This window comes from Protomyctophum parallelum (genome assembly GCF_964188405.1).
Source record: "Protomyctophum parallelum genome assembly, chromosome: 3".
NCBI lineage: Eukaryota > Metazoa > Chordata > Actinopteri > Myctophiformes > Myctophidae > Protomyctophum > Protomyctophum parallelum.
In genome coordinates, this window is record NC_139698.1 from 11,423,824 (window position 1) to 11,440,815 (window position 16,992).

Here is a 16,992-nt window from a genome sequence, read left to right on the forward strand (position 1 = left end):
CTCTCACTACATTACCCACTTGTTGAGGTGTGACATCGGTCATTGCGCTGTAGCCCAGAGCCATCTAATAGAAGAGTTGCGATGTTGAAGGCCGGGGGCAGAAAACAGCCCGGTCATGTGGTTCATGTATTTGCGCGAGCCCATAGACTCCAATGCATTTTGTAAACTTCCCGGTTGTCCCCATTGGTTGTCCCCATTCAATAGAAGTCTACAGTATGTAGAAGAGCATTGGACTGGTCCCATGAAGTGAACGGAGTTTGCGTAACTCTGTCTTACTCTATGGCTCTGCTGTAGCCTAACTAGTGTATTTTTATATACTTTGTTTATTGAAGACTTTATAGCTGAATCATTAGTGCTTTAACATTATCACTGTAACTATGCAGCTACTTTTTTGTTTAGTTTACTATTTACTATTGTTGTCACAGTTCAACATGGCTGTGATTTTGTGGATTACACATGATCATTGTTGGGCAAGTGCAAGGGGATTCTAAAATGTCATTGTCAAATAAAAACACTTTGTGTTGTTTTGTTTAATATACTTTCAGCTGAAGGATCGCATAGACTTGTAATTTTCAAGTCTGCACATGGCAGTCGGTTGATATGTGGTTGGGGATTTTTCTGGAAACCCAAATACTAAAGGAGCCATGTAAGAACAAGTGAACACTGTCCTTTGGGGTAAAGGGCATAACTCAACTGTCCCTGCCAGGGTGCTAGTGAAAGGCTACAGGCCCAGATCATGACCTGAATTAAAGAACAGACAGTGGGGCCTGACTCATAGGATGATATGGCATAATTGTAAAAGCCCTCTGTGCACAGCTTAAAGTATTTGTCTATACTATAGGATTACGCGGTGTGAGATGACCAGGACGTACTGAAGAAAAAAAAAACTTTTGGACATAAGGTGCCTGTTTACCTTGGACATTTCTCTCTCGCAAAGAAATGTCACAATAAGGGAGATCAATTGTAACCATCTGAAAAGCCAAATTGTACTACTTGACTGGTGCTTACGTAGGTTTCCGTGCTCTGGAAGCCCCACATGTGGCACATGGGACAAGCATATATTTTCCCTTTCAGTGTGCATGCATTAAAAAAGAAATATTCCAGTAGAAACACTTCACAGACATATTTTGATTTGTGACAGAAGCAATCAGTGTTGGCAATCTCTAAAATGAACAGTTATGAACTGAAAATTGAGGTAAGGTTGAGGTGCTTTCTGTGGTTTTGAAACAGCTCCTGTTCCATCTGAATTTCTTTCTCGTTGGTGTCGCACTGTGAGTTGCGGAAAATGAAGACAGATGCAATTAGCAACAATGTTTGGACTCAGCCCTTTGGAGCCAGCAGTGCTGTGTTTACTTTGAAATCTGATTAGGTCCCCTGTCCGACCAAGTTGCATTCACCTCTCTGTGAATCACTCTCTACACATGACTCCAGCACACTTTGCCTCTGATGGTCTCCCTCCATTGCACCTTTGACCTCACCCATATCCTGAGGGAGAGGCCCTGAGCGGGAAATTATGGCACCACAATTAGGCTTCCTCACTCTCTCTCCTCTCTCCTCTCTCCCTGGGTTTCAGTGCCAAGAACAATATTCAGCCCCATGTCAGACCAGCTCCGTGCTGGTAATTGACGTTACTCACCCAGTACGAAGCTTAGGATGTATAGCTCCCAAGACACCTTGTGTAGCAATGCGATTGCTCATTGTGGAGTGGAGTATTACCACATGCACTATATTATGTGTTGCTGGATTGGTTTTAATAGCCAATCCTTCTTGCTCATTAAATTCAATTCAAACATGGGTTTAACATCACCACGCGCACGATTATTTCCAAAAGACTTTAGCACACTGTGTGTGTTCAGCCACATCTGAACGATGTGTCAAGACAATTAGATGCATGTTCCATCATGAGACGGGGTGGGAATTTACAAACCAACAACCCCATCTGTGCAACCTTTGAAGTTACAATAAATTGATTTTTGTACACATAAAAGTATATTCTGCCTGGTCTTGGTTACATTAACAGAGGAAAAACAAAATCAACATGAAGTAAGTATGTTTTTATTTTGTTATTTGTCTTTGAGTATACTCTAAATTAGCTGACGGAGCAGGGCTACTACAGAATTAGTTTGACCCTTAAACCTGTGTTCATGAGTACACTTTGCCAATAATGCAATATCTCTGGAGGCCTGTAAACCAAATATTACAGATTTTGCTCCCTGGAAACCACAAGACACATTATTTTCCCCTCGGTTTGAAATTACACACATTAGAGGTGCAATGACTGGTGAGGGTCATTGATTCCCTAGCATTTGTGCTATTTTTCCAGCCTGAAATGCAGAGCACTTCTACATCCCCTCAGGGGGGCTTACTTGAGGTTTGCCGTTGAGGAGAAGTCGTGGCCCTTGCTCACTCTCCTTAATTGCTTTCTCCCAATTGTTCTGAGGGTTTTCTTCTGAGGCCTCATCTAAGTTACACAAATACATGCAACAGCCGTTATTCCAGAATCTAGACGAATAATCAAATCCCATACCCTCTACAATGAAAGCCCATAGCTAAACAACATGATCTGGAGTTATCAGGTTTCACTCGTCTTTTCTTCTTCTTTTTTCTTTTTCAGAAGAATTTTCATGACCACAAATTTGGAGATAGCAACACATTCCCTGTAATGTAATGTTTTCAGAGAAAATTGCAGAGGAAAAGTGAAGTTATGCATATCATGGAGAGTGAGTCTGGGAAAGGGTTTGTGAAGGAAGATGAGGGGGGTCAAATATTGTTCAGCTGCCCTTTTGTGCCTCAGGAGATATTGTATATATAAGTGTATAATCCACGATTATGGCATAACAAACTTTTACATGCTAACAGCCAGTGTGTTTGTTTTGTAAGCATGTGGCATATGGCCATGCGAGGACATGCTAAAGTTAGAAGAGTACATGATAATGCACTCTGTGTAAAGTTGACATGTGCTGTACAGATGTTCTGCCATGCTTGGTGCCACTGGCTGTTTGCTGGGAGTTTGTATCTCTTTTTGGCCCCTATAGGCTTGGTGGATAAACTTGGTCCCATCGAGTATGACAGTGCTGAAGTCAGCATTGGGCAAAGGCTCAGGAATGTAGGCTACTGATTTATAACCTGACACACACTAGGAGCGAGGTAATGTATATCAAAAAAAGTCTACAAAAAAAGTCTATTCTTAAATTACCATTCACTGAGGGATGCTTAGATGCAGCAGAAGCATACATCTTCTGATCTTATTGATTTATTTTTTGATAGATAATAGAGAGGGGCCGGTGGTTGGTGTCTTTGGCAGTGTCATCTCCTCTCCCTGTCTTGGATTCATCTGTTGACCGAGAAAGTGTTCTCTTTCGGGGAAGTGAAGTTCTGAGGTTTTCCATGGAATCTTTGACCCATCACTTTAGCGTTTAGCCCTTGAAGGAGTATTTTCTACAAGACTGACAGATGATTAATAACTGTTTTGCATGCTGAAATGTGTTCATGTTTCTGACAACATCCCTATATTGGATGGCGATAAACAGAACCTTAGATCATGTGTGGTCAAAAGCAAGTCTCTTGCTACAAAAGCACACATTTTGATTTACAGCAACAGACATGATATATGACTGTTTATACTGTAGTTACTTTGTTTTCTGAGCTTTTCATAAGCCCCCATCATGGAACTCTTCAGTAATTATAATTATGATATGATGTGAACGGGGAACTAAAGCTTAATTTATATTGTTACTTGCTGAAAATAACAGATTTAAGATGAATTTGAATTTAAGCTATAGTCCCTCTAGCTTGATTGGGTTGACCACAGAAGCATCTTGGCACCTATTTGACACTGCCCAGACATTGTTATTTTTTGAGACCACTGTGTATTGTATCCCTACCAAGTTTGAGTTTGACAAACAGCAATGGAAGTGAATTTAGATTTAGGTTCACATGGGGAATATACTAGTGCCATTTCACAGACCAATGTTGTGCTTACCCTACCAGCATATTTTCATTTTGGTTTGTGATAATCAGTTCTCCGCAACCCAGCTCCCACATTTCATTACCTACTTTTGACTACCGCTCACTATCAAATTTATTACGTCTTGAATTTCCGCACTTTGAATTATTATTTTTGAAGGTTTATTATACTGCTTATGTATTATCTGATTAATGTACCTAATACACAACATATCATTACAGTGCCCAGAATCCCGTTATATTTTTACTATATGACTTGGCCAATTTGCAACTCAGTTTTGATTTGTGGGGATGGATGAGCGTGCAATTGAATAATTTCATCCACCCTTTTATAAAACATGAGTTGAGTATAGTTTAGGACTACATAATGTTCAGTTCTCTGGTTATGAAACAATCAGAAAGACCAATAGGATGGGTGCTGGATCCATCTTAAATACCCTACATAAATCCATGTGACATAACACCCCTGTTGCTCAGTTACATTGTAGAAAACACATGCATTTGAATTATTGCTACACAGACTTCTATATAGATACTGTACATACTAACAAAAGGTATAAAGAGAATCACTGCATATATACAATTCAGGAGGAAACCGTAGATACTGAATCCCTTTATTCTAATGTCCCCTTTGATGGGATACTGCCTGTTGCCAAATGCTTCTTGGTTCAAAGACTATAGTACCTGTATCTTGGATCGTATTAAGGATGTCACACCAACATTTTGCAGCGTACCCTAACCTGAACATGCTTGTGAGAGCAGACCTTCCTTGTCCATCACCTTCACATTATTTCCTTTGCTCTGTCCCCTCTGAAAATGATGTGGTCATTGCCAACAATTTCAGAGCATATATACCTATTATCTATGCCATTTCTCACATAAGACCTCAAGAACGTTAAAAACTTGAATCGCTGAACACTGCAGTAGTACAGTACTATCAGGAACTATGTAACATCTAGTCCTCCTGTACACTTTGCCAAGGCGAAACACAACACTTCAACTGCAGAAATTTGGGAATTGAGTTAATAAAACCTCTACACAGTGGGGGAGTTATAAACTCTATGCTCCTAAAACATGAACTCTTCATGCAGTGGGCACTTGGATGAGGATTTGGATCTTAGACCATTCCTGTGAATGAATTCCCTGGGTCATGTCTCTAGTACACTGCTGTCTTATACTTTATTTAATGCGTTCTTTATTTTGGAGTGTTCATTTTTGCATATGGTGATACATTTTCCCTATTTCAAAATACCAGGAACTTTTATAAATAGACAGAGGCGCCTAATGGGTATATAATGATCCTTTTGGAGTACAAACTATTGAGAAATATGATTTTCTTTATGTACCCTTTGTAGCCCCTATATACTGTACGTAAATGTACTGTATGTAAAATATGAAATACATTGTTTGCTACAATTTGATTAATGGCAATGTAAAATGTGTGCTATATGTTACACGTTATGGAATCCTGTATGTAACAGAAGTCTGAGTAAGAGCTGTGTCTTCAAATGTCCCTTACTTAGTACTTACGTACTTACTTACGCCTACTACCCCTTCTGGTTTCCAGGTCATCTTCATGGTGCAAAACGTCACAACAGCAGAAAACAAAATATATTTTAATTGGAGCTATTCAACTTCACAGGATTATCTTCTTAGGCATAATCTGATCATTACTAAAAAACATATAAGGATGGTTGTACACAAATTTGATGACTCACATACTGTATTCGTATTCCTTCAAAGAAGATTATGTCACATGTACTTTCTAAGGGGGGGTATTTATCTATTCTATAACAAAATTCTGAATCATAGCTGTTGTTCTGGAGTGAATTGATGAGAGTGTAGAAACAACACACTCGAACAAAGTAAGAAAAAAACATAGGGTTGAAAGAGAATAAACTTGTGCAATTTAGTAGTCAAGACTCATACATATAAGTTTGAATTGTTATTTGGTGTTTATCCAATTTGAAAAATACTAAGATCTGTTGCCTCATATAAGTATTTTACTGCCTTGTGAGTACTTGGGAGGCTCTTTGTTTATCGTTTTGAACAGAACTCACAAAGGTGGCTTCAGAAGAAGGGTCTGTATATTTTTCTCCGTCCTTCTTGTTTTTTTTTAAAAAGAGTGCTGACATTAAGCCAGAGCTGGCTGTCCCAGAAGCACCTAGTAAAACAGCATTGGCCACGGTGTATGCTGTCTATTTATGACTCATTTCTACCTGCTGTCAGAGGGGAGGGAGAAGGAGAGAAAGAGGGGGAGAAATAAGCTCCACAGTAACAAGGACAGAATTGTGTGAGGATTAGTGCCGTGTGGTTGTCAAGCAAACAAGGTAACAGTGAAACCTATTAAAGAAGATGGGCCATTTTGTATAGCTGATATTGGCTCTTCTCTTCTGGGTATATATGGTCAGCACATGGAGCAGCTGCTGAATTGAAATGAGGGGCGCTCTTGTTATCGTACATCAATTTATGTTAGCGGACATTTGCTGCTACTGTGCTAGCCCCTCCTATGCCCAACTTTGTGTGTTTGTGTGTACGCCATAGCGATGATTTGATTGGCTGAGCAGTATGTATAGGATAAAAAGTGAGGACAGAAAATTGAAGACCGAAAAGTGAGGAAGCAAATTGTGATTGCCCGGAATAAGATGATGTATGACGATGTGTGATGATTAAGAGCGCCCCTCACTTCACACGGATGTGATTTTTTTAATAACTTATTTGCCTCACATATTAGGAGGGCAGTATGAGTCACCAGAAAATAATTTGGGCGTTTTGATGAATCTATCATGGTTAAAATGGAGTTTGAAGATACAATGCATGGGTTTGTATAGAAGGGGGCAGCTAAAATTAATATCAAATATCTAAATACTGAATGGAGCAACTTCAACTTTCTGGGGTGTTAAAGCCTGAGTAGACGATAACATAATATAACATAACATAATAAAAATCGACATGCCATTTTAATGTATCAATATTATTATTCATCTCATTATCTGTGAATTGGTAGGCTGTAATTGTAGCTCTGTAACGTCATTTTGTCCTGAAATAATATCATATTGCTGTGAATATATCTGTTTGAGAACACTGTAATAACAATCCTGAAACATCCGCATCTTTTGGCACCCCTTTCTGTTTCTTCTTGGAGGATGCTGAGGCTGTCGCTGATTGGTTGGTCACGGTCACTATGGACACCGCGGCTCCGCTCCATCCGCTTCCTATTGCTATCTCGCGGTAAAGATGGCGGATTACGATCTCACTACCAAAATTGCCCATTTTTTGGACCGGCATCTTGTATTCCCCTTGCTGGAATTTCTTTCTGTCAAAGAGGTTTGTTGGATTTATTCTTAAGCAGACGATACGTACGTTCGACAAACGTAGGTGGCATTTTAAAGTTCTAAATAAACGCCACGTGCGCGGTTGTAGTAGTGCAGCCTGGAGCTGTTTTTAGCTGATTATTATGAGCAGCATTCGTTTCAGCACACGGAGTATGGCCCGGGTACAGTTTCATGGGCAGTGTTACCTTTATGCACTTTAGTGTTTCCTAGGACAGTAACGTGCCCGCCCAAGTGGAGCACTCAGAGTCTTAAAACATACGCAATACCGACAGTTGCTATGCTAACAGCATTGCTAATATCTAAGCTTAGCTAATACTCTTGTAGATAGCCGCGCTTGGACAAGCTGCGCGACACAATTTATAGATGGTCATGGTCGACTAGTGTCTCCCAGTTACAAGCAGTGAAATAAATTATACCGTTACATAATCGAATAATTAACTTGCTAGTTGACTTGAGCTATTGCTAACGCTAACATAATATGATACATAATATCAACAAAGAGTTAGAGTTGCCTATTAGCCTAGGCTAGTAATTTAAAGCTAGCTAACTAACAAGCTGCCATGCATCAGCATCATTCACTGATCAGGACAGGTTCACTAATCTAACAGCTAAACAATATATTAATTAAACCTTTCAAACATGCCGTGTTGAATGTCGTGCAAACGATCCAACAGCAACACAGATAATGTTGATGTGAGTTTTACAGTCGCAACACACTGAGCAGGACACAATAATTCAATTATAATTTCATTCTTATTTTGCCGTTCCACCCTAATTTGTATTCATGTTATTCAGATAGGTGTAATACTAGATGGACTTTAGCAGTTCATAACAATAAGTTAACTTTACTGAGAGATAATTAACAGATAATAATAACTAGTAACATGATAAAAAACTATCATGGTAGCTATTTAAATGGTTTTGATTGATTTATTAACAGTTTGCAGAATTACAGTACATTCAAGTACAACTCAATACAAAAACCGTTAACTGTGAGTGGACGACACCATAAAGCATTACACTTGTTTACAATAGGGCCCACCACGGTCACGTTATTAATAGTAATAGAAATAATAATAGTAAGTGTTAATAAATAATAAAGTAATAGTAATACCAATTATATTAGAAACCTTTACTGAAAAATAGCAGATCTACAAGCTCGCTATGAGCTTGTATGTCTGCTATTTTTCCTCATTTGCTTTCTGTTATGCCTCTCTTTATAGATCTACGATGAACAGGAGCTGCTTCATGGAAAGCTGGACCTGCTCAGTGAGACAAACATGGTGGACTTCGCAATGGACGTGCACAAGAACCTCTTCCCCGATAAGGAGATCCCCCAGAGTATGTGACTGTTCATACCGTCTGTACTGCTATACACTAGAACACTCGTAATATTAGCGAGCTGCCGAGAACTATGTTGCCCCTATATGCCCCTGATTCTGATTCCCCTCACAACACACACGCACACAGCCACACACACACACACACACACATCGATACCACCATCACCTCCATATTACGGTGACGACTGTTACTGGTGTCATTGTAACTTGTTGTTGTTGCTATACACAGCATATCTATTAGTTATATATTTTCGTTATTGATCATGAACTTGATTTATGGTGCCAGTGTATAGAAACGCTACCCCCCCTGTCATTATTCAGCTCTGCGGGAGAAGAGGATATCCGTAGTGGCTCAATTAAAGCAGCTCCAGTCAGAGACGGAACCCATCGTGAAGATGTTTGAGGACCCAGAGACCACTAAGCAGATGCAGTCCACCAGGTTAGTCTGTGTGAGCTACTGCAGTGTTCAGTGTGATTTCACCCTGCAATTCTTAACCAAAAGCACAGTGACATAGAGCATAGAGAGTGTGTTTTTTGCCAAACATATCCGCAAAAGAGGTTTTATGCAAGACATGGTAGTGAGGTTGCGGACCGCGGTTGACATTTATTAGTGGTCGTGTTCTTGTGATTCCAGGATGAGTAAAAACAAAGTGTTATTTAATACAGTAGATGGCACAACAACACCACGAGGGAATTTTGTATTTGAACTTTTGAAGAAGTGATGGGAATGCATCAAATGAAAGAATTCTCTCATTCTTTTAAGGGTCTCGTTGAGCAAACTCAGCAAACACAGGGAGTTAAGAGACAGACACAAGATCCTGTGGTTAACTTTATTAAAGCTATTTTGTCGTCTGCAGTGAAAATATTTTGGGTCCAATTCAGTCTATCCTTTCTTTTTGCCTCTTGGCGAGAGTGAGTGCAGTTAATCAAAAGCATTTTTTGTTTTTATCCATTTTCCAGTTTGGTCTTCTCTCGTTATTTCTTTTGTTGAAATATAGACATTTGTTTATTAAAGCCAACATTTCACAGGGGTTATAATTGAACGGTAATGTGAGAGTTGAAGGCTGTGCTTAGATCTTAGCTATTTGTATGTTTTTGTGTCAATTTGCAGTTTTGGTAAATGTCTTTTTTGGACATCATTTTGCTGTTTCTGTCTTTTGTTATTCTTATATTATTTTTGATAACCGTTGGATTTGTAAAACAATGGGAAAGTTGTCTGGGGAAACTGAAGAATTCTGTCTTAAGCCAAAAGACAAGCAAAAGACATATTTAGCTATTGTGGCCTAGATTTACACAGAGGATCATGTTACTGAAGATGACAAAACTGTCCTTAGATAATATTTAAATCCATTAGTTCTGTCTTCTTGGGTTAATACAGCCATGAAATGCAAACGATAATACAGTATTGAAAAGCCTGTTGTACTTAAAGCTCTTATTCAACAGAGTTTGCCAATTATCTCATACCAGACTTTTTTCAGACAGCTGAAGCCAGAAATGTAATAGGCCAAACCTAATCATCATGGTCAATCTCATTATGGCTTAATCTTTAAACAGTCAGTCATTATTAGACACACTTGCAGGATTACAGTCACCATTAGGCTCTAAGCTATGTTCTCATTTGTTTGGATTTGTTGAGGCAATGAAAACCACTTTTGGGGTTTATGTTTGTGCAAACTGCCTCTGTTTCCTTGACTTGTTTTAGTGCAACCAGAGGCAGTAATACAGTGCAAACGTAGGGTAGTTACTGGTTGTACCAGCATATTTTTTTATGCTTTTTTTTAAAGCCGATCATAACATTCATGACATTAACCACATAAACCCTAATATATTTATTTCAGTTGACTGAGGTCCCCCAGGGGTCTATACTTTATCCTCGACTTTTTCCCTATAGTCTACACAATATCTCTCCACCAAAAATAAGTAATCTATAAGCTTAAAGCTTATAACGTGTTGCAATGATGCAACAAGCTGTGAGTTTGTAGATCAGCTATTTTCACTTTCAGCAAACCCATTATGACATACCCAGAATAGGGAGGCTAGGGTTCATTCATGTGGTAAAAAAAAAGGATACTGCTGTCAAGGATGCTTTGTTTCCCACCACTAGATACAGGTGTGAACTCAATTCTGCATAATATACATTTTATTTCTATATAAAAAGCATTAAATGGCATTGTTTTGACAAGCTGGTAAGAGTATATGTTTATTACCTCTGACAGTAACTAAATACTTAGTTAGTAGTCCATATTTTGTTGAAACCTGCATTCGGTATCCACCTTTCTTTTTTTTCTTTGTCATGGGCGGAGCTCAGCAGACATGTTTGAGGGGTGACAAAGATGGTAACAGGTTGTCGATCACACACAATTCACAGCATAAAACGGATTGTGTACGTGAATTAACCGCAGTATGTTTTATTTTCTAATTTTCTAAGTAGTCAGCCAAAGGGCCGTATTTGGCCCCTGGGCCGTGTAATGTCCAGGCCTGCCTTATCCCATTTTGAGCGGGAACCCCCTTTGGTTTTAGCATGATGTTATGCTTTAGCTATTGAAAAATAGCAGATCTACAAGCTCATAGCCATTCTTCTGTGCGTTAGAATCTGATCTCAGGTCAGAATGGTTTAAAGGATGGTATGGCCAATGGCCATACAGTGATACATCAGGTCCTATGTTCCCGCCAGACACCGCAGGCTAACATTTCCGTCACAGGGAACATGGTAACCTTGGAGCTCATACTGTCCTTCATTAGTCTCTAGGCAGGGGGTAGCAAGAAGATGGCAGATAGATGCCTACCACGGATTGTGCCACTTGTGTGCATACGTGTGCACAAATGCACTCCCTTTTGGGGCAGCCGTGGCTCAGGAGGGAGAGCAGTAGCTTGGAAATCAGAAGGTTCTCGGGTTTTATCCCAGGTTCCCCTTGGGTTAGTGTCGAATTGTCCTTGAGCAAGACACTTAACCCCTAACTGTTGCCGACGAGCAGGTTAATTGGTGCCTTGCATGGTTACCTCTGCCATTGGTGTGTGAATGTTAAATGGTGCCTTTTATATAAATGGTAAGTGGTGCATTTATAATATATATAGCGCTTTTATGTGCTTTACATAGATTGTGCATTACATTCACCCATTCACACACACGCATTCATACATCGATGGTGGAGGAAACCATTCAAGCCACCAACCTGCACATCTGGAGCACTGGGATATATCATAGAGTTCTAAATAAAAGGATCGAGGGCGGACTGCCCCACCCCCTGCTATTCATTTAGATGGAAGTAGCTCAGTGGCGTTTTGAAGCACCCGGAAGAATGGTATACTTCCGCATTTTTTCGATTTGGTGCCCAAATTGCGGAAGTGCGCACAGGGTTTCCTCATCATAATTCCACCGGTTCGCCTGCAGTCCCACTCCTGACCAGTAGGGCCGAGCGCTTCAACATTGGAGAGCCTCCCTGGGGACTTGGGCTATATGCACACAGAATAACTCTTCCTACTAACGGGCCGCTTCCCTACTTCCTTCAGAGGTGTTACCGATGATACTAATTAAGGCTCTGTTTGCAGTGGTTCTGAAACGTTTGAATTTCAAGGACCCCCATATCTCTGGGAGCGTACAAATGGAACCAAATGGAACCAAATGGATTTGTGCACTGTCCATGTTACACACCCGTACGGGGCCATTTGGAACTCACTCAAGGACACTGGTGTAGCAGAGTGTTCCCAGTGAGCCAACACTCACAATAGCAGCACCCTGACCCTGACCCTGTTTGACCAGAATGGAACAGAGCCTTCATTAGTAACAGAGCTTTCATCAGTATCAACGGTAACACCTATGAATGGGCCCAAGTTCTTTCCAAAATGGCGTGTGTCCATATAGCCCATTAGGGGTTCAGTGTCTTGCTCAAGGACGCTTCAAAACTAACTTTGGGGGAGCACGGGATCGAACCGGGAACCTCACGGTTTTCCCATCCGTCCGTTCTAACATGAATGCAGAATGTACCGTTTACCTTTTTGTCTGTGCGAGTCCCTGTCTGGATCACATCTCCGACCTCTACTATTAGGCCTAGGATAATCACATTTGCTGTAGGTTACATCTAGGAAAGGCACTGTGTTTCTATGTACCAAACGTAGGGTCAATGTGACCTTAAAATCAGAACCACTGCTTCGTCGACTGGGGAACTATATATTTCCCAGCAATACAACATTCCTTGTTTATTGACTTTATTATTTTCATTTTGAGATGAATTGTTTGAGATCAGTTCTGCTTTTTGCCACTTCAAAAGAAATACAAATATATAAATATTATATCTGTAACAGAACAACTGGATGGAACAATGTGGGCATAATTTACCATAGCCTCAAAATCTGTATACAGAATTTAGGACTGATTTGGTTCATGTCTGCATGAGATGTTGTAATTTGTTAGACACGGAGGTATAATGGCCAAAGCAAATGTTACAAACAGCCCATCAACCTGATTTAAAAATGAAATGGATTTATTTGCCTACAGCTTGTGACGTACACCAGACATGGAAAAATACACCTGAGTGACTCTCCGGAGAAAGGGATGTCAGCCAACTGGCGACTCCTGTTAAACGGCTTCTAACCACGGCGCTGTCTTGCTTTCTTTTTTTTCAGGGATGGACGAGCGCTCTTTGATTATCTAGCGGAGAAACACAACGTAAGTTTTCATTACTGTGTTTCCCATGACTGCTGTGTGAACTCATGACTGTTTAGGGGTGCAGTGTGGGAGGGGAAGCTGAAGCAAGGGAGATGCAAAATTACTTCCCAAAAACCTTAACTCATTTTCGGGGTTTGTATGGCTTGCAAAAATTCTGTGGACATTTACATTCTGTGGTGAATTGTTAAGAATAAACGGAACGGTTCGGGACTCGTGGATGTAGCCGCAAGAATGCCGGAGGTTCTATATTTGGCACGTTGTTTGGCTTCTTCCCCTCCCCTCTGTCGGTCCCCTCCCACTCCGGTATCCCGCTGACCTGCACCCTGTCCTCAGTGCAACTCCCAGGCTCAGGCTCAGGCACGGCCCAGGCTCGACGGGGCCCCTCGGCCGGGTGTGGGAAAGGCTTGGAGCACCCGCTGTCTGTCTGTCAGAGGCATTGAATGGCCTCAGTTCACACTGACGTCAGAACAACAACTGCTCTGAGGTGCTGGACAGCAGGAAGGATGTTCAAATATAAGCATATAATGTAGAACCCAAATTATATCCTTGTTAGACACACTTCAGTTCATATGACCACTATGTTGTGAACTGACCACTATGTTGTATTTTTCACACAACAAGTGGAATGTGTTTGTTTTCTAGAAGTTTTTATGTGCTTGACTGCCCATTTCTTTTTATAAACAGCCTCTGTATGACCGTGTCACAGTTTAACCACATTCAACCTGTCATCCCTGTTTTGGTTCATTATAGGGGAAATTGTCAAATTGTGAATATAGCAGATCTATCTACAAGCTCACAATGCATTGTGACGTGATGTGAGCTTGTAAATTGGCTATGTCCTCTTTTCATCTTACAGTATGAGGCATAACCACTTAAACCCTACATACTACACTGACCAGGGTATCCTGGGGGTCTGTACTTGGCCCCCTCCTTTTTATCCCTGTACACCAAATGTTTTGGCTGAAAAACTCGATGCGACACATTGTGAGCTTGTAGATATAGATTTGTTTGCCTATTACATGCGCAGAATCAGGACGCTAGGCGTTAAGTGGTTAAATCTGATACTGAAAGAAGGGGTTTTATGCACATCCCCACAGTTTTCTTTAAACTCAGTGTTGGACCCAAAAAGAATCAAGTGGAAAAAAAGGGAATGTCCACTCTGCACATGATAGACTGCTATGATAGACTCCTTTTCTATTATTTTAACCAAACAATGTTTCACCCATGCAGGGCTTCATCAAGTTCAATCTGATAATACTGTAAAGAAATGTTTTTATTGTTCTTTTGTATGATTTATGGCAGAAACTGTTGTCCGTCGAATGTACGTGTTAATGGTTGATCATTGTTTTGTGTTTCCGTTGAAGTTCCGTCAGGAGTACTTGGACACCCTGTATCGATATGCCAAGTTCCAATATGAGTGTGGAAACTATTCTGGAGCTGCTGAATACCTCTACTTCTTCCGAGTCTTGGTGAGTTCTCAACCGTTGTCAGACGCCCACACACTAAAGCCCCATTGATACTCCACACCACTGGTACTCAAAGTGGGGTCTGGGGACCGCCAGGGGTCCTTGAGGGGTCTGCAATTCTGAGATCTTAGTTTGTACTCTCTCTGAGTTAGGGTTTTATAAGATTCGAGTCCCAGAGATGTTTTTTAATCAAATGGGGGTACTTAACATGAATATTAAACCTTGAAATAAAACAGTTTGAGAAACTCTTCTCCACACACACATCATCACGACTGTGTCGCTCACCGGAAATCTGTCATTTCTGGCGAGAAGTTAAGCTAAATATTAAAGAAAAGTCTAATAATGTGGAACTCGGTATCCAAAAGGAAACACTGGCTCCAATGTGGAACAGCCTGTGGTGTCAGTATGATGTATGACTCCAATTTTGGGTGAGGTTTCAGCCCGATCAGAGCCCCATTGACTTTATTTTTAAAAGTATTATTATTGTTACTTGTGCAAGTTGTGCAAGCAGAGCGCATGTAACTACAGTATGTATGTATGTCGGTGTTCTCTCTTGTTTACATTTGACCACCATTCTTGGTGACGTAACTATGGTACGTTTCAAGGTTGATATAATGATTTAGAACAGCAGTTGTATTAGACATTAGTTAGTAGCACTCAAAGTAGAATTACAATACAAAGCGGTGATGCCAGTGGTGAGCGCACCTCATGGCGCGCTCTGCTTGTGCACAAGTAGGCCATACATGGCCTACTTGTGTGCAAGGCGCAAGTTCGCATTTCGACAGAGTGCATTTCAATTTATTTTTTGCGCTCAAAATAAAATAAGCCATGTGTCTTTGAGATTGACAGGTGTTGTGGCGGGGTGGCCTTGTGGACCACCTCCAGGTAAAACACTTGGCGTGTGAGTGACTCAACATGCATGTGTGGTGTGTCAGCAAACTGTTCAGAATTAAGTTAGTGAATAAATGTAGTCGGTCAAACCAGTGGAATATGTGTGTGTGTGTATGTGTGCGTGTGCGTCAGTGGAATTGCTGTGTGCGTGCGTGCGTGTCTCCCCACTGAGCAAACTCATGGGCTAATGACAGGATTGTCATTTGAAGGTCATATGAAGTTAACTAGTTAAATGTTATCACACACTTTTTTCTTTACAGACCTCTTCAAGATGTCTACTTGCCTTTTTTACATTCATTTAACAATGTGGTTTTGCTACTGCACGGTTCTCTCTGAGCTACTGCCCCCAACCATCCCCACGATGAAATATTGAAATGGCACACCACTTCTTTTATTGTGTTTGCCAGATTACTTTAATTTCTCTAAAGGCCAGCGCTTGCGCAGAGGAGGAAAAGAACACTTATCGGTAATTGAATGTGAAAAGCTTACGTCATTCCCTCTTCAATTCCCTGCACGTCGTCTGTATTAGGGGAAGGCTGCTGTTCAAGGACTCTAGTAGGATCTTTTACTGGGCCAAGTGTTCAGCAGCAGACTTCATAATGTGTCTTTAGTCCTCTCGCTGGGCGGGCCTCAGACGAGAGCTTATTGATTTGAGCATTGTAGCCAGATCGTGATTCCTGGGATTTGGTGTATTTCAGTTATGCATAGCATCCCCTTTGAACCTCAAGAGGGCTACATGTAACCTATTATGCTTTATCGTCCCAGCTTGTTATCGAGAGAATTTGTGGCAATTTTGCAAGGGGGAAATTATTTCAAATTCACTTGATTGAAGGCTATATTTTTTTTCTTTCCCACCCACGCTACACTCTGCGTGTGAACCAACGTGAAAATAATAACAAAAGGGTGACAAAGTCAGAGGTATGCACAGAGCTAGATTAAATAATTTCCAACAGTTGAAATATTTTGGAAATCAGATAATACCAAAGTAGGTTTTGCGGGGGAAGATAATTACAGTTCACAGAGAGTACTGGCAGTATCTTCGTTACACATGCGTACTTCTTATTTCCTCTATAAACAAAGGACTCATTGCCTGGGCTCTGGTGTTAGTGGCGTCTATCCCACTGCCCTCAGAATTGAGTGAAAGATGAACTACACAGTGAACAGGCGAGGTGCAGCAGCATTCTGAGGGAGCCGTACCTCCTCAGAGGGCGGCAAAGCCCTTCAGGGACCTTGGTCGCAAACTGAGTGAGGGGAGAGGGGAGTTTGGGTCACAATGGAGTGTTGTAACTTGTAACATTAGCTAGCCCCAAGTCTTGGGAATGGTC

General features: G+C 40.8%; 1 protein-coding gene across 1 annotated transcript in view; it reads left to right on the forward strand.

Moving 5' to 3' along the window:
• Positions 1–7,164: 7,164 nt before the first annotated feature.
• eif3ea (eukaryotic translation initiation factor 3, subunit E, a) overlaps positions 7,165–16,992 on the forward strand; it is a 53,810-nt gene continuing 43,982 nt past the window's right edge. The window contains exons 1-5 of the mRNA XM_083760526.1: positions 7,165–7,293; positions 8,525–8,642; positions 8,966–9,083; positions 13,268–13,310; positions 14,675–14,779. Coding sequence (XP_083616652.1) covers positions 7,204–7,293; positions 8,525–8,642; positions 8,966–9,083; positions 13,268–13,310; positions 14,675–14,779 — 474 coding nt within the window. The 5' untranslated portion in view covers positions 7,165–7,203. The remainder of the gene's footprint in view (positions 7,294–8,524; positions 8,643–8,965; positions 9,084–13,267; positions 13,311–14,674; positions 14,780–16,992) is intronic.